The 27,256-nt window shown below is 44.0% G+C and overlaps 1 protein-coding gene across 4 annotated transcripts; it reads right to left on the bottom strand.

The window, feature by feature from the left end:
* Window positions 1-2,074: 2,074 nt before the first annotated feature.
* Window positions 2,075-27,256, bottom strand: NC2alpha (negative cofactor 2 alpha). Of its 4 annotated transcripts, none has more exons than XM_084584086.1 (7): window positions 27,102-27,256; window positions 25,818-25,890; window positions 25,265-25,358; window positions 7,989-8,111; window positions 7,698-7,809; window positions 5,965-6,062; window positions 2,075-2,214 (listed from the first exon to the last, which is right to left on the bottom strand). In XM_084584086.1, the coding sequence occupies exons 1-7, from the start codon at window positions 27,141-27,143 to the stop codon at window positions 2,118-2,120; spliced, it is 639 nt and encodes a 212-aa protein (XP_084440212.1). In that variant the 5' UTR covers window positions 27,144-27,256; the 3' UTR covers window positions 2,075-2,117. The 4 variants fall into 4 exon arrangements, with proteins under 4 accessions (XP_084440212.1, XP_084440211.1, XP_084440214.1 ...); XM_084584085.1 differs by lacking the exon at window positions 27,102-27,256 and adding an exon at window positions 26,513-26,882; XM_084584088.1 differs by lacking the exon at window positions 27,102-27,256 and adding an exon at window positions 26,291-26,424.

The following is a 27,256-nucleotide window of genomic DNA, read 5'->3' as shown; positions in this document are numbered from 1 at the left end:
TGAACGTAAAGCTAAAATGGCGGCGCCCAATCAGTAGAAAACGCCTGTGTTTACAAATGGTTTACAATTTTCATTCGCGCTAGTTACCTATAACACCGAATACGATAGGAGTGCGGAAAGGTGAGCACTTAAGCAAACTGACAGTACGCTAACTGGACTTACAGCGGCAAACGAAATCCCAGTAGCGGGCCGTACGCTGCCACAAGTCTCAAGACAACTTTCAGTGCATGAAATTTTCACCTTCCTGAGCGCCCACTTTCATGTCCGTCCCTCCGTCTGGGCGGAATGACCGCTCACCTGGATATCAATAAACAGCGCGAATGTATTTCGTGTGCTGCTCTCGTTTTAGGAGTACCCTTTCGCTCGAAATAGGTGCATCCGCTTTTGTCTGCATTGCGTTTACCTTCACAACTCAAAGGGTAAATCGATCCGAACAGCCGCAGCGGCGAATGCCACTAACGCGCACGCTACAGGCTGCTGTGGGCCTAGCATAATTTAGTCTGGCAGTTTTTGTGCATCTCGTCTAGCGCTATTTCCTAAATTAACCGCCCTTTAATTACCAAGTACGCCGAAAAATCTAACTTGCTGCACAAGAATACACAAGTAGATTTTCAACTTGAGAAAGTGCAAATTACTGCTCGTATCAGGCCACCTATGATGGGGTCTATCAGAAGAGCTCGACTGTTCAAAGTTTCTTTTTCTTGTCGACATTTATACATAGCTCCTACATGATGCTCTTAAGCCACATTCAAGAAACAATATTTCTCTCAGCCTTCACATGTTGCATCCCCATTATGATAAAAGCACCCTACTGGCTTCTCAGTTCAGTATGCATGCATAGCAGAGGAGTTTCTGGGAGGTGCTGCTACCTCACATATAAGTACTGAACAATTTTTTCGTCTGGCATTTCTGCTATATGCAAGTTTCTATAACCGAGGCCAATGCTTACCAATCAGCAGCTGTCAATGGTTGCTCTCATTGCCTGACTGGGCCAGCGCGTCAACGTGAGCAGTTGTAAGATTTATGCATTCCTGTGTAATAAATTATTGCTTATATAACTCCTAATAACAAAACATGCTTTCAAGCGAAGCAATCAACGCGAGAATCAGCATGAAATTGTGGAGAAATAGTACAAGCAAGATGTTAAAATTTATGCAGGTCAAAAAGGCACAACAAAATTCTAAAAAAATCAATTTATTAGCAAACTTTATGCTGAACTTGCTGAACTTAAGTTACTACGTCACACCTGACAGACAAAAGTGGGGAGTGGGGGGCCGCCTATTTACAACACAACCTCGAGGGATGCTGGGGGTGGCTCGACGCAGACACGCATCTGGGACATCACGGCATGACCACGATGATTTAGGTGACATATGAACACTCTTGGAAGGGCAATGTGAAAGGGGAGGGGGTGCAGGGGTGTGTATGTTGTATGCGGAGCGTATGGCATGCTTGCTCTCTAGATGCGACTTAAAACTCACAGGCTTTGAGGGTGATTCATCACACAGCCCATTTATATTACTACTCAGTCCAATTCTAGATATCTGGACACAGCATGATTTTAACCGTTTACAGGTGGCGCCAAGCACCTATGAGCTTCACCATGTAGTGCCCTACAACCCCTTTTGCAGCCCTGAGCTGCTCTATTTTATTGCCACGGGAAATTTACAGTTCTGAAGGTCGTTGTGCTAGCCTTCAGAACTGTAAATTTTTATTTAATCAGCGCACGAGATTTTGAAAGAAGGGAGCTAAGATACGCTTCGCCAAACAACGGGGTCAACCCAGGCGCAAACAGCATCTGTTCTGTAACAACCTTGCTTGTGATGAAGCAAATCCAAAAAATCGACCATTTAACTTGCCAACAACAAATTGGTGCATTGAATTGACGCTGACAGGTTCACCATCCCCAGCACAGTTGATGCTGTCTTGAAGAAAGTGAACACTGTTTCTTTCAAAAACTCCGTCAGTTTCCTCAGTAGTGTCGGCTTGCACACTGAGCACCCTAGCAAAGACATGCGAAGCTTTCCAGTCGCACGAGGCCCTTTGAGTGAGGTTGGCTGCATATCACATCCGCTTTTTCTTCTTTTTTTTTTTTGTATCGAAGTCTCATCGAGTCCTCAGGAATCGTAGTCGTCATCTGGTTTAACCGTCGTCGCGCTGGCCATGATGTTTGCTGCTGCAAACTGGGGCAGCTTTTGGACGGTGGATGGGAATCTGCACAAAGAACCATAGTGCACAAAATGAAAAGCAACACAGCAACTTTGCCTCTTGCCTTCTGAATCAATAAGAGCTTTTTTCAATGTAATAATGCAGCATATCTAGGTACAATAAATATCCGCTAAGATGACCTCCAGTTAAGACAAAATCTCAAATAAGATGAATAATGCGAGATTATTTGCTTGGTCTCCTACTTAACCTAATATTTATTGATTTGTTTGTTTGTTTGTTTGTTTGTTCGTTCATTTATTTATTTATTTATACTGTAGCTCATAAATTGGTCCAAGCAGAAAGATCAATACCATACAGATATGACAATGCAGAACAAAGTACCATGTCATGAAAAGGATGGAGGATGAAGCAGTGTTGCTAAAAAAAAAAAATGAACTGTCACACTAACGCAATAACTAACAAAACAACATAGAAAAAACCACACGTAGGATCTTTGTGCATGCAAACAAAAAAGTGGGCAAATTGCTGTACCAACCAACAAAGCGGGAAAACATCACAGTATAAGGAATTTGATTACATAAAATCAAGAAGATTACTCCTATAATTAGGATGGTTTATTTGAGAAAAATTCTTCCAAGTCTTCTACAAAGTTGTGCAATGTTAATATCTCTACAGGGATTGAATTTCATTCATTTATAGTAAGCAGAAAAAAAGTGTTCATGTGGGATATTGTTATAAAAAATATTGGCGTAAGGGACAGGTTGTCTTGTATTGTGTCTTGCAAGTACTTGAGGGCTTTAAGTAATGACGTGGCTGAAGTCCAACTTTTCTGTTAATAATGCTAGGTAGAAACTTGAGACGACTAACTTTACGACCGTTCATTAGTGTAATGGTTTTATTCGTAAGTATTAGGAAAGACGGGGAATCTTCCCTTTTATAGTATTTTCCAAAGATAAATCTGATGGCCTCCCTTGCACATGCTCTAAATTCGTTATATGCTTTTTAGTGAGAGGATCCCGTACAATTGCTACATATGGATAAATGTGTTATATGCTAAAATTTTGGTTTTAACAAGTGCATTTTAAAGTTTCCTTTTCAGGAGCCACAATTTGCGCAGTGCTGCTGAACAATGTAATGGAAATATTGTTTGACCATGACAGTTTGTTATTAAATGTGACACCCAAATACTTAAATTTTTCAGCCTCAGATATTATTGTGTACATATGAAAATATGCTAGATTCTTTTTTCTGTGTGAATCGCAGCAAAACTGTTTTCAGTGCATTAATTTACGCGCCCCAAAGTTCACACCAATTGCGGATAGCAGCTGATTTTTGCAAACATTCGTGATCGTTTCGAGAAAGCATTTCATTGACACAGTCATCCACAAATATATCAACATGAACGTCATCATGAATTATGTCGACTATATTATTAATATACATCAAAAATATAAGTGGTTCTAATACGCTGCCTCGTGGTACATCTGGCATTAGTCGACGGATATTTGAGGAACATTCGTTTATTTCTGCAAATTGTTTTCTCTGACGGAGGTGTGCCTGGATCCATGATATGATATTTGTAGGAACCTTATTGAATGCTTTACTTAAATCTAAAAAGAGCAGATCGATTTGTCTGAGCGAGTGAAGAACCTCAGAGATTTCATGGACGACTGACGTAAGCTGAGTTAAAGTCGATAATCCCTTTCTAAACTCATGCTGTAATGGAGAGAAAGGACATTACGGTCTGCCAAAAACTGACGACTGAAGCCTCCGAAGATATGCTCGAGTAATTTACAAGTGCTCGTAATTAAAACAGGACGGTAGTGAGATACTGTATGACGATCTCCCTTTTTATAATTGGAACAACCCTCGCAGTGCGCCAGTCGGATGGTTTACCTCCTAAATGTAATGATAACACACACAAAAAAAAACATATACGCACACAAAAAAAAGTGGTTAGACTCTTCTACTTGTCCATTTGTTAAAGATGAACTTTCGCAACAAGCACATACCACGATGACCCTATGCAACGGCACTCATGAGAAACCCGCATGGTACAATCAAAGAAAGAATTTAAAAAATGTACAAAATGCTTGAGGGACAATTTTAAGCTCTGCCTTAAGACCTCGTTACTTCAGCCTTCAATGGGGGCAGAAAAAATTTTTGAATTATCGAATAGCCCTAATAAACTTTTTAAAACTATTTGCATTCCAGTCATTTTATATAATGGATGTCTGGAATATGGTTGTCTGTACATTTCAGAATACAACTAAGCAACAACGGCTTCTCGCAGTTTCATCAAGTAATTTGCTTAGCCGCAACTGTTAGAAATGTAGAAGATTTGCTTCAAAATTGTGAGTGCCTTCATAGCCTTTCACAGTGCGACACAGCAGCAGTGGTGCCTTTTTGATAAAAGGCCCTGTCATGTTTTAAGCATTTCACAGCACAATCCTGAAAATGAGACTGTCTATATAGAAAGCCCTACTTTAACCAAGCTGTACAAATGTTCTTGCACAACCAATGAGTAGCTTGTGAGACTCGAGATCCAGGGGTCACGGACTCCGATTCCCATCCCAAAGGAGCTGCCCGAGTCGGTAGCTCCTGCAAAATTGGTCGCACCGCGCGATTTCGTGACGTAACGCAACTAACCAAGTAATTGGTGCCAGGACATATTACCTGAAAGCTGCCATCTACCAGAGGTATATCTGATATTTTGCTCACAATACAGACGACAGATTCTCTGAAGAACGGGGTCTGTACAGCTGTTGCATTAAAAGGCCCACACAAAAGCGTCCACAATGGTCTAGAGAAAAAGAATTAGTTGTGGTTGAGCTCTGGTTAACCCTAGTTGAATTGCGAAAGCAACGGCAGAAGCTTTTCTTGCCTGCTACATTATTCCCCTATCATGCCCTATCAGTGTAAGGTGCTACATTATTGGGGACACTTAAGCTCATCCTTTTAGGGTATGACGCAAGAGCATAAGCTACCAGCCCACATATAAAGTCACGCTTCAACCTAACCGTATGGACGTGCTTGTGTGTCGTAGGGGTAACGAGAATGCAAATGATTCTGATATCAACCCTCCCATATGAAAGAAGCGATCAGAGTTGGTAGCTCCTGCCCGTGGCATAGGGGTAACGTGAATTCAAATGTCATGGCAGGCTGATCGAGGAGGTCGAGGAGCGGGGGGGTCCACGGACCACACGACAAGCAGTTAGACCTGGCGTAGTATTGCTTTCGCAATAAAACATGACCTTGTTTTCTCAGCATGTGCTCCACTAGGCATGATCCTTTCTATGAAAGGCTATTTTTGATCACTGTTTTCATGCAGCATATACAGACACCCCTCGTATGCTTTGTATACTCACATGTATTTCTTTAGGGGTGCTTCTGTTGCAACAAGCTTCTGATAGAATGACACAAGTTTTCTGGTCCCTTCAACTCACTTATAATGATTCAATTTCAGAACTGTGCGCCTTTCGGCGAAGCCCTCAGGCCAAAAGAAGTCCTTTAATTGTTACGTTTGCTTCTTTTTTTCATCTCCCAACCAGACAGACCTCTGACAAAACATTCCCATTCTAGCACTCTGTCGGAGCAGGCCTCTAAAACCAGAAAGATACCAATTAACTCCACTCAGCAAAGTTGACTAGTTTTCATCACATAGCCACTATAAAACATGAGTCATCCCTCCATAATGCTAGAACGAGTACACTTCCCGTGGTGGGCAAAAACTACAACTGCAGCGTGTTAGGCCTCAGACATCATTTTCCCCTGAGGCAGTGCTATAACACTCACATTGGAGGCTGGACATAAGGGGGGGTTTGAACACTGCGGTAGGCCGCCATAGACGGAGGCGCCTCGGCTGTGTTTTCACTGCTCCCGTCGTCAGTCTCCTGCAAAACAAAGTGGCACATTTGGAGGATGAATGCCTATGTGCAACAAAAATGCACTTTGCAAAGATGAGCTAAAATGCGCAGATCTCTTTAAAAGTATGCTGTCATGCTTAATGAGGTACCTGCCCTGTCCTTCCTCCCTGTCACTCACCTCTCTGGTTTTCCTCTACCGCTACCTCACTATCCCTCTATTTTCGCCGCCCCAGTTCAGGTGCTTCACATATCATAGCAGATACCGGGGCTGGCAAACACCTTTTCCTTCCTTTTGGATATATAATAAAATAACCATATACTACTTGTAATGAGGCTCATCAAACTTCCATCACTCTAGCTTCAAGTCTGTTTACATTTCAATTGAAGGTCTCAAGCTCATCTCGTTATGCACTAATGAACTCTTTTTTTTTTTTTTCATGCATACAGAAGAAAAAACAAGTCAGAAGCAAATGTTTTTATTCCTGCTGTCCCTATCCACGGCATTCAGAGTTCCTACATTTTCCTCCCATCCCATTCTACTGACATAGGCAGGGCTGGTCAAACGTCAACGAACTGCTACTGTCTGCACCTCGAAATAAAGGGTAAACAAAATCTGAGACAGCAAGGAGAAAAAGTCCAGCCCACACAAACAGCAAGTGCAAAATCACACTGCAAAGACTGTTTACTGTACCAATAGCGTCGATCATGAAAGCACAAAAAAAAAAAAGACAGACAACAGCAAAAGACAGACACACGAGCACTCGTGTGTCCATTCTTTGCTGTTGTCCATGTTTTTTTGCGCTTTCACAATCAACATGGCTAACCAACTCGCCCTAACGCAGCCATTATTGCACCATACATGCAACAAATTGTTCACTCTATCTATCACAAAGTACCTTGCAAACATACAGGTGCAAGCCATGGGCTTTTATATCGCCAGCCCCAATTTATGTCCTTGCTTGTCTTTTTCCATTTACTTTGTCAATCCAGCCAATCATGTATTGAGAAGGAAACATTTGAGTTCGAGAGTAAGCAAGCATTACTTTGCTATCATCATTAGACTAAACTAATGTTGTTTCTAACCAGATCAACCCCTTATGGCCACGCAACTCCATTCAAGTGAACTCAAAAAAAAAAAAGGTTTGTCACGTTTGCTACAGCCAATGTTCATATAATACAACCTCACACACAGCTTAATGTATTTGAAGGCTTTTTACATGCCAAAGCAGCACTATGTGCAGTGAGGCACACTGCAGTAAAGGCATCCAAATTCGTGTCAACTACCCAGATTCGCTTGTGCAAAGCAATTGTAAAATCACATGCCATAACAGATCACATGCATGAACTTATGCCTAGATACTGAGCGAGTGCAATGGCTGAAGCATCAGCTTTTAAATAACTAATTCAAAAATTATCTTACAATGCTGTCAGCCCCCGCATAGGACCTCAGCAGGTGGGCACAATGCTAACAAGCACCCAAACTAACAAAATTAACCAAACAAGCTCTGTAATTAGTTATAGCCAGCTTTTCTCACATTTTCAGTCGGGTACATTACACTATAATGTCTGCCTTTTCCTGGCATCTTAAACAAACAAGAAGCCTGGAACAACAAATTACCAACTAGCAAAAAGAAAGAAATACGACATGGCAGGTTGACCTACCTCTTCCAAGTAGTCATCCTCGTCGTCTTCGGCACTGTCTGTCTCCTCTGCAGTGGAGTGACTGGGCCCCGCCCCATCGCTGCTGCCGTTCTTGGGGCGCAACTTCCGGATGCTGCACAAGGCCACGAGAGAATAAGGACAGGCAGCACTTTGAAACCCACGCAAGAGCAGCCGACACGGGACCATTCAGATGCCAGACTACAGGAGTGCAAGTAGCCCTTTGCCAGGCCATCGTAATTGCAGTCAGCAAAAAGAACGAAGGAAGGCGGGCTGGGTGCAGGGCAGACTCACCCAGTAAGTTTTGGCCGCACGGGGGGCATCTCGTAGGTGTCCTCGTCCCCTTGGACGTCGGGCACTGTGGACACCAGCTCCTTGAGGAACAGCAGCCGCTCGTCCGCCAGGATGCACGCCTTCCTGATGAGAGGCAAAGACAAAGGATGGCATAAAAAGTTGCCCATGTGTGCGTGCAGGGACACTGGGTAGCCATACTTAGAGGAACTGCAGCTGCAGGCACATACGTGCACCGTGAAAGGTTTGAGCACTAACTGGCTCTGAGCTCTTTCCTCCCACTTCACTCTCCCCCTTACGGCACAATTTCAACTTCGTTGTGCGCACACAGGGAGAAAGCTGCCATATTCCTCCTTTCATTACCTAGCATCCGGTTTACTACTGCGATAATCCCTAGTGGGACTATCGCAGCAGTAAACCTTGGACTATCGCAGCACTATTACGTCCATGAAGATAGACACATAGGCGTGCATTTATTCATGCGAGTGCATGTACATATACAGGGTTTTTCACATAACTTGAACCAATGATTAAATAAAGTGGTACAGCGAACCTGGGTAAAACCAATGGCACATCGTTTGGTGCCATGTAGTGCTCCTCAGAGGATTTTTACATTCTACTCAACTAGTTAACTGAGACGAATTGTGCAAAATCTTTATTCTTCAGTTTGGGGCCAAATGGGTTTCAACAAGTTGTGGGGAAACTTCAGAAACAATCTATCCAGATTTTCCTACTGACATACTTCCGACGTGTTTCTTATTTCCAGTATTTGGAGACAGCTCACAAAATATGAAAAAAAAAATGCCATGTGACTGTGCTCATGCGTCATAATACTGTAGCACTCTCAACGTTTGGACGAAGAAAACGTGTGATTTGACTGCGCCGAAATGAACAGCAGCCGCTCACTTCAACGGGCTGCACCATGACGCAGGAAAACCTGCGTCAAGCAGCAAAGCCTGCCTTGAAATAGACGACCTCAGTGCATTTTCTTCCTTTTTTATTTTGTCAGTGTGATAGCTCAATGAAAGCTCTGTCCGAATTGGATGTAGGTGTCCTGCCCATCACTTACTGCTGATCATGGCTCGAGCTTTCCATGCTGCGGCAGAATGTACTGGTGCAGTTTTGAGGCTATGTTGACAGTGGCGTCGGGCGTCCATCTTGAGACAGCGAGCATGCACACTTCCTTGATTCAAGACACGTTTCGCAGCGCTACAATACGACAGTGCAAGACCAGTCGTGTGGTGCTTTCTTTTTTTCCATATTTCTTGCTTTCACTGAATACTGGAAAAACCGATCGTGTAGGAAGTACGTGAGCAGAAAAGCTGAGTCAGTTGCATCAGAACCGCCTCTACAACTGAATGAAGGGCACTTGGCCCTAATTTGAATATTCAAGATTTTGCATAATTCATCTTAGTCAATTATTTATTACAAGAAAGAGAAAAAAACACTCTGAGGAGCAGGGCATGATGACAAACAATATGTCGCTGGTTTCAGCTACCTGCAGTGGTTCATTTTTTATATTCCTTGGTGCATGTGTGTGTGCGTGCATGTATGTGTCAACAAAGAGATAACCAACTAGCCTACCTATTCTATCTGCAAGACCAGCTATCTTGGAACACCAGGTATGTACACAATGGAATGACAATAGCACTTGAAAATTAATCTAGTGTCCATCTGATTGTTAATCTTACTCTATTTTCAGCACCCCTGCCCTCTTCTAAGACAACAACATGCCAAAAACCCCTCAAATGCTCCAGCTATAAATGCGCACACCTGGATCTTGAATGTACACAAATGGATGAGTTTGTGGGCGCAAGGGCTTGAGATAAAACTGATGGGCACATGCAACAGTTGGGCTGCCCCACGCTTGTTCAGCACTTTGGCCCTGTGCAGAAACTTCCTCTGAAAGCCATATATTTCTAGCTAAAAAGTATTAATTCGAAGCCGTGATCTTAATAGTTTTCTTTGCTTCTTATAGCGACCTGCCTAGCAAAACCAACAGAGGGGATGGATCAAGCTATTAATCATAAGGTCACTTAAATCCTTCACCTGCCCAATAAATAACATAAAGGTGACCGTATGAATGTACGTGAAGATTACAACTTATAACAGGGATCAATTCAGTCATGATTTTATACCAGTGTCTTGTGTGTAGTACTCGCCACACAGTGAGCAACATTTTGGGCATGAGCAAAAATTCTAAATCCCGATAAAAAAAAGTCAAAATCACAAAAGCCAAACAACATCGAGCGTTTTTGCGAGCAAAGTTTGGGTACCTGCCATTGTAAAGAACTCATTTAAAACAAGACAGATTGTGTTTACATTGCAGCTGCAAGCATGACCTATGCCTGAGCACATTAAGGAAAAAAAAGGAGGAGAAAGTAAGAAGGCTGCTTGAACACAAATGCACAATCAGTTATTCTGAAATTTTTGCACATGCGCTCGCTTTTTAGCGTGGCATCAGCTCTGCCCATATTACTTCCGACAGAATCGGGAAAACTTGCAAAACAGCATGGCTAAAGCTGCACAGGTGGAAGAAAGGAAAAGAAGAAAAAACAGAAGCCAAAGCAAGCCACGTACAGATCGAAGATCAAGCTGCAAAAGGATGCAGCTGTGCACACAGCAGCTGCAGGGTGCAGCAGTTGCCCTTCCCCAAACTTCATTGTCCTTTGACAGACGAGCTCCTCGTGGCGGCTTCGACAGCCGTTCATGGAAATGGAGCCAGCTGCCTCCAGCTACTCATTGAAGCCTCAGATATGCTTCCATTTTATGGAGAATGAGCTATACCGTAGGTCCAGCAATTATTCAGCTGTCCCTGACAATTCAATGAACACTCAAAGATGCTTGCTGGAGCATCAGCCCACTGAAGCTAGTTTCTTGTTGTTTTTTTTTTGCCCTAAGGCCAGGGCAGCATTAACATTAATAAAGGGCCTCAGATCAATCCAAAGTACATATTTATGCTCTTTTACTGAAGTCATACCGTGCTTTCAACAAGCTTTCCCCAGACAGTTCTGAGGAAAGTTGCACTATAAGCATGCTCATTTTGCATAACCATCTAATCAATACTCTCATCTAACTAAACCTCACCTCTAAATCATTCCCATACAACCTTATAAATTTTTATAGATCACGTGCTCTAAATCACTATTCAGAAGTGACATAAGAACTGAGTGGTAGCCTTCCTTTCACACATTTCCAAGTCAACTTGAAAACAGCTCTATCAATCATGTGCTGAGCTAACAGGGCACTTTGCAATGACAGATTTTTCAACTGGCCAACACCATAACTGTGCAGCTGCGTTCTGTGGCTGCAGGCACTTGAGGGCACTTGTACTAATAAGAAAGCCAGTGATAAGTATATTTGCTTATCATCATACTTATCAGTGATAAGTATAATAATATATACATATTATAAGAAAAGGAGAGGCAGAATTGTGTCACTCTTAGTGAACATCTCAATGACGCAGTCAGAAGACAAATGAAGGAAAAGAGAAAGATGAACCATGAAAGAAAGGCTCCAAATTAATTTCAGCCAGCAGAGATTATCTAATGCCTAATGAAATCGCGCAGCACGCAGGTGACTCTTGCGCTCTGCCTCCAGAGCTAATAGCACTGTGACATGCCTCGTGCCCAACTGCGTACAGAGCGAACCGAGCTTTTCCCGAGGATGTGCAACATCTTGCAGTGATTTCTCTGTTTCGGGTAAATTTCGCATCCTTCATATCACAAATGAGGTAATTTTTTATTCTATTCAGCAAACATATTACATAATTATTTCACGAAACAGTGAATGAGGTAGGATGTCATCCACTCCGTTTGTGCAGGCTCATTTTGTCATCAATTGTAGCACCGTTTCTTTTTTTCTATCTAATTTCAAGCGTAATAAGCATCAGCAAAGCAGAAACTCTTTCCGTTATGCCAGGGGTGTTTTGACAAGTCATTAAATTATTAGTACTGCTATTATATTATTACCAATTACGTTTTTTTTTCTAATGTTGTCATTTGTACTGTTTTTTCTCCACCCTGTAATAACCCCTCTGTAGTAGTTAGCAGTATAATAACAAATAAATAAATCCTGACACTTTCGGTAAAACTGTCCACATCCTTGGAAAAAAAATAACTCCCAACATTTTTACAATAAAAATAAACGAACTTTCTTTCTCAAGGTCTGAATACACTATCTCAGCAAAAAGAATTTATTTTCTAAGTAAACAAAAAAATGTCCTAAAGGACTACGCAATTACATATTCCCATCGCTAGCCCACTGCAATGTGCGCACACGTGAAAACAGAAATTTACAATAGACAGTACAGTGCTACCACAGTGTAAGGAGGTCACCATCTTCATCTGCTGAATGCTGGCCAAAACATTCAAATTTCTTGAAATTCTGCACACATGGAAACAGCAGCCCTCAAAAGAGAATGTAAAACATTTAAATAGCACATCATGCACACACCTACACACATGCACACATGCATGCACACAAGGCCAGAATAACAACTACACCAGAAATTAAACTAAAGATACTGACGCAGTCCCGCTCACTGTCAAAGCTGTTCAAACACTTTAACCGGTCTCATGAACTGCACACAAGGAAGGCTCCTTCAAAACACCCATTGTGGGTTCGAGGTTGGAAGCAGCCAAGGAAAAAAAAAAGCGAATGAAAAAGAGACAATGTTGTCCTCCACGAGCTACTAACAAGAGTTGATTTATGAGGACCAAGGGAGCGCTAATGAAGCTTCATTCACAAGAGGCAAGAGACTGGATCCCCACTGGCTTCCATTTAGCCACACAAAAATCCGGCACGCACACGCTGTGCGCAGGGACAGGCAGAATTATTGTCGGGGCCCGATGTCCTGGAGCACGCATTGAGGCATAGCAATGAAGCAACAGATAGCTCCAGCAGCTGGATGGATAGAGTGCCTTTCATTTGTCTTTTTTTTTTTGTTTCCACCGAAACGAAATGTTTTTCTCCATAAGCAGCGTGCTCAAACCTTAGCAAGGCAAACGGTTAGTTTCCCAATGCAAAAAAATTAGCCAACAATTTTTGTAGGGAGGTGAGAAATTGAGTACAAAGTGTCACCCGATGAAAATACTAATATTTAAGTGCTGCAACTTATATAAACACTCGACGAACTGCGGAAATAATTTTGATCTTGGAGATGCACATTGTGCCTGAAATCGCGACAAAAAAAAATGTTTTTACATAATACAGCAGGCCACATATGTCTGCACGAGGATGGCAGATGTCGCGCTACTTAGCTCAATTTATGCGAAATATTATTTACTGCATTCGCGATGCGGCATAAGTAATCAGATTACCTGCACAAGGAAGGATAAAAAAAATTCACATGAAATAAAAAAAAGTATTACTGCCGCACGTTCTCAGAATAAGCTATGAGTCTGTGTTTGACTTAACTGTGCATACACAGCTTGTAAGAAGATTAATGGAGTACAAGCCCAAATTATGCCCAAAACTTTAGGATACATGCCTCAATCGCCATGTACAATTCACCTACGCCCAATGAATAATGTATAACTGAACTGCTTCTCTCATGTTTCTGTTAGAAAAAGAGCAACACTGTAGCTGTTTCTATATCATTACCATTGTGGACCTTAGGCCAGATAGGCATAAGTGTCACAGCAAATTAAAATGACAAGATAGCAATTATACTGCAGCTATCTTATGCCTCACATCTCGTAAACTAAACTTTGACTCACTGCCCACCAAAACAACTTGAGAAAACAAACTCCAAGTGCAAATTATTTACCACACCCTGGGAATTCAATGGGGTGACCAACGTTTACTAATGTGGTAGCCACCATTCGAAAGAAGAGCGCACACAGCCGAAAGTTGAGTTCTATCCACACTCAAAGGGACAGGCTACTGTCCCTTTGAAAAATATTGCCATATTCTGGTAGGCTTGGCGATAATAACAAGGACTGAAGTTACAGTAGAGGCACAGATTTTTATTGTAAATCAGTCAAGAAAGTCAGGCGTGAGAGGCCCGCAACTCCCTGCTATGTCCTCTCATTGTGGCTAACATAGCAGAAGTCTGGAGCATCTGAAGTGAATACAGTGAATACACCACGTTTCATGACCATGACTGTGTCACACAGAAAGCTATTTTTGTTTGCATCAACTTAAGGCTGGCTACTTTTCAATCTCTCAATAAATAACAGCTGCTTTCACTGTTTCATCTTTTTTAATTCTCTTCTGAAAAGCTTTAAAAAATTAAAATGCACCAATTGACGCCTGCACTATACTTGTGGTGGCGCTGCCATTGCTCCAAGTAAAAACAGTTGTTGGCATCTGTGACAAACTTGACAAGTTTTACTTAGTTTATTTAACCACTATTTTTTTGAAACTCTACCTTAGTGCTCACAATTATAGTTATAATATCTGTGCATCTTGGTTAAGGCCTACCTTAAGACTGCCAGTGCATGCTGCCAGGGCAGTGCGGCAATGATAGTGTCCATAGAGTTGCATAAAGTTACCACACTAAACATATATCGTGCCGCCAATGTCAGGGTTGGCACTCCAGCATTGAGAGAACGAGTGCGAGATTGCCATATGGAAATATGAGATGTTAAATTGTTCTACTGCATTTCTCAGCTCCACAGCTGTGTGTTCGATAATTGGCGAAAGGAGCTTTGATTGTAGCGAGAAAAAAAGTTGTCAAAAAATGCAGCAAGTTGTCCCTTTTAATAGATTCAGAAGATCAATCATGAGCTGAAATGAGACTTCCACATGCCTTCGGATGATCAGAAAAAAAAATTATCTTTTCATCCATCGCTTTTTCAGCAGTCCTATATATGCACACTTCTGAAGCGTGTCAAAAAATTATTCCGTGACCCTCCACGTGCAAATTAAGTGCTGGGAATAATTATGATAAAAGACAACAGATGGCAAACAGCATTTCCTTAGTGTTGAAACCAAAGCATGGCTTAGGGGGCTGAACTGAACAATGTTTTTGTGCAAGTACACATCACAGTGTCCGTATTTATTTTTTTAATAACATTGTTTATTGCCTCAGGGCATAACGGAATATGTGAAAAAATTAAAAGGAGTATTAAATAAAAGAAAAAAAGGTAATGCCTCCGATAACACCATTACTAACTGTGCTTGCGCAACGTAGTGGCCACACAATATAACCGTTATCAAGATGATGTGATCAAGTCTAGTCAGCAGAATGGCTTTTGTCGAAATTTGATGCCTGCTGCAATTTCCCTGCCAGAATGGCATTATCAGTAGTGAGGGGAGCAGAGGAAATGGAACACATTTTTTTAGAAGTGGGATTCCTCAAGAAAAAATGAAAAATGCATCGAACACACGTGGCATGCAGCGACCGCTGTGTAGACACACTAAACATCTGTCCATAAATGTCAATGAGCGATAGGAAAAAAAAAAAGAAGAAAAACCTTGAATGCCTCATTAAAAGACCTCTGCTTCATTACTCCATAAAGGGACACATTCTTACAACATCAGCAACTCTGAACTGGTGCTTTTGATTGATTCCTACATGACAAGGCAACATTGCAGACTATAGAGCAAGCAGACTGCACTAGAGGGTGCCAGAATAAATTCAATAGCCTGGAAATACGTAACATGCCTCCCCAAAATCTAAACATTTTTTTTGGAGGAGACACTGTGAAGAAACTTAAGTAGGTCCATATGCTGACTGAATAAAGCATTCTAGCTAAAAAGCGGGTAATGTCAGGAGATTCTAAAAGCTGGAACAGGCAAAGAACAGAAATAAATGCATTGCTGCCCCCAGCTATATCCTTGAGAAATTTTCAATGGCATCAGTACTCCCTTTTCATACATGTATTGTGCAGCTAGGTGATGCTAACATTCCCTTCCAGCCAACAATCTGTACAAACTGTATCACAATCACCATCATGAGTCTTAAGAAAGCAGTGGGAAAAGAAATATTCCACCTTCAACTACGAATTTCTCAGCAACCTGAAAAAGCATGAGCAGAACCAAAAAGAGTTCAGCAAAACATTTTCTTGGGTTTAGATGGAAGCATTGGTGACAAAATGAACACTGAGGTGATATAAGCCAGTAATGGGGGCAACACTATCTTAAAAAGCGAACACCTTGTTCAACTCACTGAAACTTGGAGGGCTGATTTATACATTACTGCAGGGGCCATCTCTGCCAAATTTATTATTCTGCTGGAAGGAGAGAGACAGAGAGAGCCACTGAGCTTTTAAAATAAAGTGAGGTGATTTGCAATCCCTAATTTTCCTCATTTCCAGTATCAGTCAACTGTCAGGTTAGAGCACCTATCATAACAATAATAGTATTGCAGCTTTCTACACTCAGCGCTCCAGAGAGCTGAGCTAATTATTTCTGGATAGAATGTAATAAATCATTCCAGCATGCCAAAAATACAAGGATGAAGGGAGAGTAGGCACCATGGACACTACAAAATGTGAGGAATTTTGTTGTTCACATTTCGTGAGGAACGAAATTATGAGCTTAGTCTGACCACTCTTTTACTTCTTTGAAAAGCTAAAAAATGGGTATAAATGAAAAAGCAGTGCCTTTCTTACATGATGGCATCCTTGTAAAACAATATAAAAACAATTCCACAGTTAGGTTCCCTGGACATTAACAAAAACACATAATGCAAGAAATTGGAAAAATTATCTTTCTTTTCCGAACAATAGTTTTCCAAGCATCCATAGTCATCCTTGTTGAGTAGGTCGAATATTGTTCATTCTAGCTCTAGAATAATAAAGTTTGGCAGAGATGGTTCCAGTTAGTGATATTGTCACGAAGACAGGGATTTAGGGGTATCGGCAACAGGGGCAGATACACACAGTCGAGAGAGAGGTTCCCGAGAAACGGTAGCACGAAGACACAAGCTCAAGAGTCCACAAGGGTTAACTAGCCGAAGCGCGCGAGAGTCTCCAACTTCTTTGTCGTTTTAGCGCTACCTCGAACCGTCAGGTGGCATTATTCCCCCCCTCGAAAAAAAAAAACAGCAAGTTCACAGAAAAAAAAACTGCTCCGGATGGCAAATATGACTTTCAGCGGGTAAAATACGGCTTCATGCGAAGCACATGCACCAGGTCAGACGAGCACTGACGACTAGAACTCGGTACAGTTCCGTCTGGAATAACCTCGTACGTAACTTCTGAGAGGCGACACAACACTCTGTAAGGTCCGAAGTAACGACTGAGAAGTTTTTCTGACAAGCCTGGGCGCCGGACAGGTGTCCACACCCAGACTTTGTCACCAGGCTGGAACACGACATAGCGATGGCGGTCGTTATATCGGCGTGCATCTGTTGCTTGCTGTTTTGTAATGTGATTACGGGCGAGTTGGCGAGCTTCCTCAGCGTAGGTGGTGAATTCTTCTGCGTCAGCGGTAAGCAGCTGGTCGTCAGCCGCACATGGCAGCATAGCGTCGAGCATGGTCTGTACATCGCGTCCGTATACTAGGCGAAACGGAGTGGATCGAGTTGTTTCTTGGACGGCCGTGTTATATGCAAATGTGACATAAGGCAATATCTCGTCCCATGTTTTATGCCGGACATCGACATACATGGCGAGCATGTCCGCTATTGTTTTGTTTAGTCGCTCAGTAAGGCCATTAGACTGAGGATGGTAAGCAGTAGTCTTTCGGTGATGTGTCTGGCTTAGTTGGAAAACTTCTTCAAGAAGACGCGCTGTAAATGCCTCGCCACGATCAGTAATGACGTATGAAGGGGCGCCATGGCGGAGGACAATCTGCGTCATGAAAAATTGTGCCACTTCGGAGGATGTTGCACGTGGCACTGCCATAGTTTCCGCGTAACGTGTCAGATAGTCTGTAGCCACGATAATCCACTTATTGCCAGCTGACGATAGAGGAAAAGGGCCAAGAAAGTCCATACCAATTTGGTCGAATGGTACTAGCGGTGGGGGAATAGGCTGCAGGAAACCCGCTGGCTTCAATGGCGGTGTCTTGCGTCGCTGGCACTCGCGGCAACCTCTAACATATCGATGAACGGTGGCGGTAAGTTTGGGCCAGTAGTAGGCCCGGCGCACCCTCGTTAGAGTGCGTGCAAAGCCCAAGTGTCCAGCGGTGGGTTCATCATGGCAAGCATGAAGGATTTCATCGCGGAGATCTTCAGGGATGACTAGAAGATAGGCTCGGTCACTGTTGCCGACGCTTTTCTTGTAGAGGATTCCGTCGCGCGTACAGAAGGATGACAAGTTCTTAGCAAACAGTCGAGATACTGTAGAATCGAAACCCTCCAGATGATCGATCACAGTTTTGAGGTCTGGGTCAGCCCGTTGCCGGGCCTTTAAATCAGAGGAACTGATAATGCCAAGAAAATGGGCGTCTTCATCCGTACTGTCATGGGCCAACTCCACGGGTGATCGAGACAGCGTGTCAGCATCTTCATGTTTGCGTCCAGATTTATAAACGATAGAGTAATCAAACTCCTGCATACGAAGGCTCCACCGTGCAAGACGTCCTGATGGATCTCGAAGACTAGCTAGCCAACACAAAGCATGATGGTCTGTCACAACTTTAAATTTACGGCCGTAGAGGTAAGGTCGGAATTTCATTGTGGCCCAAACGACGGCGAGACACTCCTTTTCAGAAGTTGAATAGTTTGATTCTGCCCGAGAAAGGGTGCGGCTGGCATAAGCGATCACTTTTTCCTCGCCTTGCTGGTGCTGGACCAGAACAGCACCCAGACCGACATTGCTGGCGTCGGTGTGAATTTCGGTGGCAGCGTCCTCATCGAAGTGTGCAAGAACGGGAGGGTTGTGCAGCCGTTGGCGCAGCTCGGTGAATGCCTCCTGCTGCTCGGAAGACCAGACATACGGGACGTCATCACGTGTCAGGCGCGTCAAAGGTTCTGCAATCTTGGCAAAATCGGCAATGAAACGGCGATAGTACGCACACAGGCCCAAGAAACGTCGGACTGCTTTCTTCGTGGTAGGGATGGGAAAATTGGCTACAGCGGCTGTTTTATCAGGGTCAGGCCGGACACCGTCAGCGCTAACCACATGACCGAGAAATTTTAGCTGCTGATATCCAAAGTGACATTTTTCCGGTTTGAGTGTCAAATCGGCCGAGCGAAGAGCGTCCAATACCGTTCGCAGCCGCTTAAGATGTTGGTCAAACGTTTCTGAAAACACGATGACGTCGTCCAAATAAACCAAACAGGTTTGCCATTTAAGACCAGCAAGTACGGTGTCCATCATTCTCTGGAACGTCGCTGGCGCTGAACACAGACCGAAAGGCAATACTTTAAATTCATATAAGCCATCGGGTGTCACAAAGGCAGTCTTTTCCCGATCGCGCTCATCCACTTCTATCTGCCAATAACCACTTTTTAAATCAATTGAGGAAAAGAACTTGGCGTTGCGAAGTCGATCGAGTGAATCGTCGATACGGGGCAACGGATATACATCTTTTTTTGTGATGTCATTCAGTTTCCTGTAATCAATGCAAAAACGCAGCGTGCCATCCTTTTTCTTAACCAACACGACGGGCGACGACCACGGACTTTTAGACGGCTGAATAACATCATCATTAAGCATTTCCTGGACTTGTGTCCGAATTGCCTCACGTTCTTTGGCCGAAATACGGTACGGCTGCTGTCGAATAGGTCGGGCATCGTCAGACGTTATGATGCGATGCTTGGCGATAGAAGTTTGCCGGACTTTCGATGATGAGGCAAAGCACGGGGCGTACTCCAGCAGTAGGGCACGCAGGGCGCGTTGTTGACAGAAAGAAAGGTCACTGCTAACATCGATGCGGTCTAGAACACTGGGAGTATCGATAACGTCAAACGCAAAACATTCAGAAACTTCATTTAACAGTTCGCCGAAAGCGATGGCAGTAGAGCGATAGAGGTGGCGAGATTCATTCGTGAAGTTCGTGACGAGAAGCTCAGAGTGACCATTGCTGAGAATAATTAAGCTTCGAGCTGCACAGATGCCATGAGAAAATAAAAGAGAACGGTTGCTTTCAGCTATTATCGGCCCGTCACGAAGCCCGTCGCACACAACACTCACAAACACGCTGGAGCGGGGAGGCACTGAAACACACTCGGCTGAAACCCGTAGGGCGCACGTACGTTGGCCATCGGTGGGGCTGGCAGCCGCTTTCTCCGTTGAGAACGAGACCGTTCGCTGTCGGAGATCGATGATGGCGCCATATTCCCGCAGGAAATCCACACCGAGAATCAAATCACGAGAACATTCCCGGAGAACGACGCAGCTGACAACGAACGTTGAAGTACGAATCTGGATTCTAGCCGTGCACTGTCCAATAGGAGTAATTACATGCCCCCCAGCCGTGCGTATTTGTGTGCTACACCATGGTGTCATAACCTTCCTAAGGGTCGCTGCCAGTTTCCCACTCAAAATCGAAAAGTCTGCTCCGGTATCCACTAAAGCGCTGACATTATGACCATCGATGCACACAGGGATGTCCAGCGATAGCCGGTCTCGTGAACCAAATGCTGTCGTTTCTGCTCCAAAATCCATATCTGTTCTCATTGGGGGGACTTCTTTGTGCTGACATTTAGCGGCCCCGCCCCCGGAGGTCGCTCTACTCAGTTTTCCCGGTGGGGGCTTGGCGAGCGACCAGGCGGTGCTCGCGGGAAGTTGCCAGTTGTTGAAGCAGTTTGCCGACGTGGGGATGGAGACCTGGATTGTCGGCGCGCCATCCGGGGGCTCTCTTGTGCGAGGTTGTCTCCAATGTCACGAGGTAGTTGTCCGAACGTGCGTCTAGGTGCGTTGGTGTAAAAGCCCTCCTGTCCGAGTTCCCGATAAGGGCACCACCGGAAAATGTGACCAGGTTCCCCACAGTGGTAGCAAAGGCGGCGGCTCCGAGGTGCCTGCCAGACGTCCGTTCGTCGAAAGTTTGATCGCGGTGGCCGCACGTACCGCGTAGGCTGCTGTACAGGAATGTATTGCATTGGCTCCTGGACGGGCATGCACTGGGTTGGTGGTAACGTAGACAACGGAGCTTGGACGGGAACTGGGCGTCGGAGAATGTCAGCGTAAGTCGGACGAGAATAATCAGGAACAGGGGTACTTTGAGCTTCAGCAACATGCAGAGATGGCTGCGTGACTTGCTGAATCTCTTCACGGATCATATGTGCGAGAGAATCACCCCTGGGTTGGAACGTGCCACAAACCTTCTGCAGTTCCTCGCATACAATCGCACGAATAAGATCTCGGAGCTGTTCAGTATTTCTTACAGCAGCTGTAAGAGGCTCGGCAGCAGTCGTAGCGAGGATTGGGCTGTCGTAGACCGCCGAGCGGCGCTGGTGTAGGATCTTTTCCATGGTGACCGCCTCTGTTAAAAATGAGGTAACTGTAGTTGGTGGGCTACGTACAAGACCAGCAAAAAGCTGTTCTTTAACCCCATGCATGAGGTGGCGCAGCTTTCTCTCTTCAGACATGTTGGGATCCGCACGTCGAAATAGTTTCCTCATGTCCTCAACATACATCATGACGGACTCGTTTGGCATCTGTTTTCGAGATTGTAGAGCACGTTCTGCTCGTTCGCGCTTATCAAGGCTGATATACGCCTCTTCGATAAGACGGCGGAACTGAGGCCATGATGTTATCGTGCCTTCTCGGTTCTCATACCATGTCAAAGCATGGTCTTCCAGGCAGAAAATGGCGTTCCGTAGCTTTAAGCTGTCGTCCCACTGATTAAAGGATGCGACTCGTTCGAACTGAGTTAGCCAATCCTCAACGTCTTCATGCGCAGTGCCATGGAACGATTTCGGCACTCGGGGGTTTTGAACGTAAACAGGAGTACCTTGCATGACTGTCGTAGTGCTTTGCGTGGCTGGCCGGAGGCTCGTTGTTGAAGTGGACTCCAAGGGCCCGTGTTCGGGAGGAAGGCCCAGGTTCCTCCGGCTGACGCGATGAACTGGCGTGTCCACAGGCAAAAGCTCGGTGTCGTTGGTTCGCGGAGAGGTGTGCGACATTGAGAGGACAATTACCCAGCACCTCCACCAAAACTGTCACGAAGACAGGGATTTAGGGGTATCGGCAACAGGGGCAGATACACACAGTCGAGAGAGAGGTTCCCGAGAAACGGTAGCACGAAGACACAAGCTCAAGAGTCCACAAGGGTTAACTAGCCGAAGCGCGCGAGAGTCTCCAACTTCTTTGTCGTTTTAGCGCTACCTCGAACCGTCAGGTGGCAATATAAACTGCCCTCAGAAGTTTCAATAAAAACGAGCAAGCTGTTCAAAAGTCCAGTGCTTCAAGTAGTGTCTCCCCTTAAGTGCATAGCAAATATAAACAACTTAACAGAGAAGCAACATGACGTGCATATTTTTTTTCTGTTTACAAATGTGATAAAGCCTCAGTAACACCAAAGAACTTTCACATATACCCAGATAATATTGATACAAGCCCATCACAAAGGCCATAAAAGGTGTGCGTAAGAAGCAATGGGAGCCGATAGTTCTGGTTTTAGCCGCTAGCCTAAGAACGCACCTGTGGAGAAGGATGCCGCTGAATTCGATTGGTCCAACATGTGGTAATAAATTGTAGTGATCATAAGTAGACAAACCACCTCATCTAGAATAACTCTGTCTCCGATTGCGCAATCAAAAATGACATCAAATCAACAAATCTACAAGTGTATCCAAAAGCAGTCAAAAACCATTGCTAAACAGAGGAGTGGCCAAGGAACCGAGCTTTCTGGGTTCCAAATCACAGCTTCAATATTAATCAGGAATAGAGGACATCCCAAAAAGATGGAAGCACAAGACATGAAGGTGAACTATAAAATGAAGTCCTGGTAGAAAAGGAAATATCTTCCCAGCTGAAGTAAACAAGTATTATAAAACCAAAACAGAAATTTGGAAATTTGGAAACCAGAAACCAAATTTGAGAATGACAGCCCACAACAGTGAAGGTGTAGTGGGCCTAAACGGTTCTCGGTTTTTGAGCCATCCTGTCTCCTTGGCCGATATCTAAACTATGACATGGAAGCAAGCATTATCTTATCAACAACACAGTATGTCAACCAGACCTAAAAGCCTCCTATGCACGTCTATGTCCACCTTTATTGCCAATGAAAGTGCTTTAATGCATGTAGCCACCTTTTGGCGCTTTTCTTTAATTTTGGTCTCAAAACTTTTATTCATATGAACTTTGTGAAGGGCAGCTTCAAAGCTTGTTCAGTTGCATTAGGTGATCAAAAAATAGCAAAACAAATCTTGCTAAGCAATAAAGAAAATCAAATCATCAAATCGAAGTAGTCATGTTATTGTGTTGTACCTAATCAAATATATTCTGTTTCTGTTTTCCATCTGCACATGTCATGCTTTCTTTTTTTACCCCCACACTGTAATACCACTGTGGGTACTGTACCACACACAGTGTAATGCACTGTGAGTACTGTAGTGAATAAATAAAACGACCCCAAATATGCATGTAAGACGAAGTCATAACTCTTGTCTACAGCATGCAAACTGGAAGTGGCTTGGTAGTTATGAAAGTACACCCCTGCACAAAAGTGGAGAGACCACGCGAACCGCTGCAATTAATATTTTTCCGTATAAAACAACGCACCTGCCAAATTTTCTTGGGCAAGATGGCAAGAATATTAGTGAGGCCACACTATGCATAACTTAAGAATAACAGCTTCACCGTCAGAAAAAGCTGGCTTGCAGTTTTGTCAAAACGCGTGGTCTCTCCACTTTTGTGCACGAGTGTACATAAGCAGCCTGTGCAATAACGAACTAGGATTCATACTCACATTTTAGAAAGTTACAAGTGTTCACGTAGCATGAACCATTGAAAAATGAAGTTCAGAGAAAAAATAAAATGAGGCCGCACGTGGCTGACGGCCCGAGCCTCATAACTGGGTCCCTCCACACCTTTCGTGAGTTTGCATTTTGCTCAACTTGCAGCTCACTTTTTTCTTTAGAATTTGTTCATTACCTTCTTCACACATTGCTGACACAAGCTACTGGGGTGTGGTAGCCAGGATCAACTCTTACTTGCCTCAAGATAGCCGTTGTGCACCTGCGTCCATCAGTGAAGTGACGCACATCAAAGAGTCGGGACGAGAGAATGGGAAAGCTCAAATGGGCATCCATGAGTTTGCTCTCAAATAATCCCATTAAAAACCCTCGTTGGCATATTGCAGTTTTCCCTGCAGGCACTGTGTTAAAACAGAGGTCATCACATACTGGCTTCTCTCTTTGTTGACAATTTCATTTAAAAAACCTCCCCCATTCATGTAGCGTCCTGTAGCCAGTGCTTTTGCACGGTTGAATGCACACCAACTTTTTGGAACCGTACCGTCAAGAGTTTGCAGTAAAGGTGGTTGAAAAAAAAAAAGAAAGCTATAGCTTTTGAGCAAAACACGATGAAGACATAACTGTGGTAAGGACGAAGTGTGTTATCGCATGAGCGCACGCGAAAGAGAGAAAAAGGAAGTGAACGAATACAGAATGCTAAAGAGCAGTCGAGTTCTGCATCGCTGTCTTGCCTACAGCCAATTTCCTTCAGCAACAGATTTCTCAATATCAAGATATGGTTAAGACATCAAAACCAAGAATTCGAATCTAAAAAAAAGTGACTTTTCAAAAATGGCAACATAGGATTATCCGACTTCTAACAAGTTTTCACCAGCTGCTCAGCCGGTCAAGTTCAAAACCTAAATGTATGCAGTAAGGGACAGAAGCAATAATGCAGCCATAAATTCAAGCCCAGGTATGTTGCTGGAATTTCCTCAGAGTGCAAGGAGGATCACAAGAGCCATTAAAAAAAAAAAAAAGAAAAAAGATGCAGAACACACATATAGTTAGACCGATAATAATGAAAGGGTCCCGAGGTTTTCAAACAAACCATCTGCTGCAAACTGAGTCACGAGGGCATAATGCATGACAGCCAAGCTAATTCCGACTTGGTTTCATTCCATTTTGTCTAGCTACGGCATATATACCAGAAACATTATCCCTTCTTCCCCTCAATTTAGTCAGAATGGACACTTATCTGATACTATATGGAAGCTTTGTATTCAAATTTCTTACACTTAACAAGTGAAGGCAATGCTTGGGCTATGAAATATGCAGCAATGGACTGTACCAGCAACACAATCTTTGCCCGTGAACACTTCTACCTATTGAATGAGTAACAAAGCAATACATAACAGCCAGAGCCTATATCACAGAGCTCATGACACCTTATCTACCTTACCACAGCAATGAGCTCAAGAAAAAGATACAAGCAGAGAAGAAAAGCCAACAAAAGAAAAAAAATGCCACAGCCACTTACAAGTGAGACGTGGAGAGCGTCTTGGCACTTCTTGACTTTGTGACCTCACTGGCACGCTTCACAAGGGACTCTACAAACAGCTCGAGAGCTCGTGCTACATTTCCCGCCAGTCGAGTGATGAGTTGGTCAAGGCAACGTGAAGCTTAGTGTTTTCATTGCGAAGCAAATTGGGATGTTGCAAATGCGGGCTCCAGTACAAAAGCATTAACCGCCTTCTCATTTGAAAGCCATTTCGCTGCGAGTAGTCATATCGCCAGCTAGCAAACTACCTGTCCTTTTTCCCCACAAGTTGCGCTTTTCAGCCCTGGTATTTGCAAATAACACCAAGGTGTGCCCACTTTCATTGGCTTTGCTATCTATGTTATACACAATACTAGCTTGAAGTTCTTAAATATACAAATGTTAACAGAACAAACTATGCACACTTTTCAATTAACTTCCTCGAGAGACATGCCTCCCTTCAAAAAACAAGAAACCGGTAGCATCAGCAGAGTAGGCAGTATACTGGCAATGAACCAGCGATAGATTAGAAAAGGGTAATGCCCAAGGATACAGATGATAACAGGTACTGGTGCAGCAACTTTGCCAACTTCTTCATCTTTCTGCATTATTTTCTTGATCCTAGCCTGAAAGATCAGAAGCAGGAAAGACAAAATTACCAGTAGAGTCACATGCTAAAAATAATATTTTGTTAATCTCAAGCCCTATAGGCACGCGTAACAGCATATGCCTTAATATTAACATGTAGCGCGTTTCTCCAAAACTGTAAACTTCGTTAGCAGAAACATCTACGGCAACTTTTCTTTTTCTTAGCTTCTGTAGTTTTAAGGCTAAAAACGGCCTGTGGGAGAACAATAAATGTCTCGCACGAGCTCCACAATGGTCAGGTATCAGCCATTTTAATGTGATATGTGAGCTAAAAAGAAAACTCGGTGTCGGCCCGCGCTTCTGTGAGTATGCAGCACCTCCCGCGCGATAGCACATCGCAACACAAAAAGCGCACCGAACATCACAACTGTTGAGCACCTCGCAACAACATATCCGACGCGTTGTCCGACAGCAACCACGAAACAAAACGCTTTCTGACAAGGCGCCGAGTTGACAAACTAGTGGCGAAAAGTACACACAGACGCACTATAACGGAACAGCGTTAAGAGAAAGGGTCGTAAAAAACGCGAGCGAAGAATAGATAAGTAACAAAAAACACGAAAAGAAAACGCTGTTCGCAGCCGGCGCAGCATACGCTACAGCGTCACGTTGCTCGCATCCTGACTTGCGCCCGCCGGACGGATCTCTCGTGTTCTTCGCTAAGGTCTCCCCCCACTTCCGCGACTCATGTTCATCACCCCACGGAAAAGCGGCAGCTACGGGCCAGCTGACCCGCCGTAGCGACGGAGCGCGTAATTTGGGGCGTCCGCGGCACACCGGCGGTCCACGCCGAAATAAACAAATAAAAAAGATTAAAATTAAGTGGAGCACCACGCCGCCGAAGCGATGAAGGTGGCTCGAGTCCTCCGTCGCTTCCGCGGCACGGACCATATTGCAAGTCTTCGAACCGGCGAAGCTCTTGGAAAACGATCGTGAACGCGTCCGAAACGCGGTTCGCAAGAGCCTTTGCGGTCTGTCTGCGCCGACACCAAGTACTGCCTCGTGACGGCTCATCTCGCAGGGAAACAGTAAACAACCACCTACGCGCACAGACTACGAGACGATGATGCTTTTGGGAGTACTAACATCGACGTCCCGCACCACGTCCATTCAAAGCGCGCGTCCCTCATCGCCGTCAGTGAGAAAAAAAGCACACGCGTCAACGTTTGTGACAGAAAAGCTGGCTTACGGGCGGAAACCTGGCGTTGTATTTCTTCTTTTTGTTTGCCATGTTCGACGCTTGGCCGGACTGTGTAAAGATCAGCAAAGCATGTGCGATCTTTTTCAAACCACTCTTCGGCGTCTTCCCTCGCCTTGGCCTCGGGATTTTTAATTCCAACTCAG

The sequence above is a fragment of the Amblyomma maculatum genome, chromosome 11 (genome assembly GCF_055883805.1).
Source record: "Amblyomma maculatum isolate TAMU_Amacu chromosome 11, ASM5588380v1, whole genome shotgun sequence".
In the NCBI taxonomy this organism is placed as follows: Eukaryota; Metazoa; Arthropoda; class Arachnida; order Ixodida; family Ixodidae; genus Amblyomma; species Amblyomma maculatum.
Note: the sequence above shows the minus strand (reverse complement) of the source record. Positions and strands in the feature narration are given on the sequence as shown.

Bases quoted from the DNA above. Each gene is read 5' to 3' on its own strand.
- NC2alpha (XM_084584085.1), bottom strand. From the start codon at position 26,803: ATGGTCCGTGCCGCGGAAGCGACGGAGGACTCGAGCCACCTTCATCGC. The intron at 8,112-25,264 runs GTAAGTGGCTGT...GCCTCTCATCAG, and splicing joins ACGCTCTCCACGTCTCACTT to GAAGGCGTGCATCCTGGCGG. The intron at 6,063-7,697 runs GTAGGTCAACCT...TTTGTTTTGCAG, and splicing joins AGGATGACTACTTGGAAGAG to GAGACTGACGACGGGAGCAG.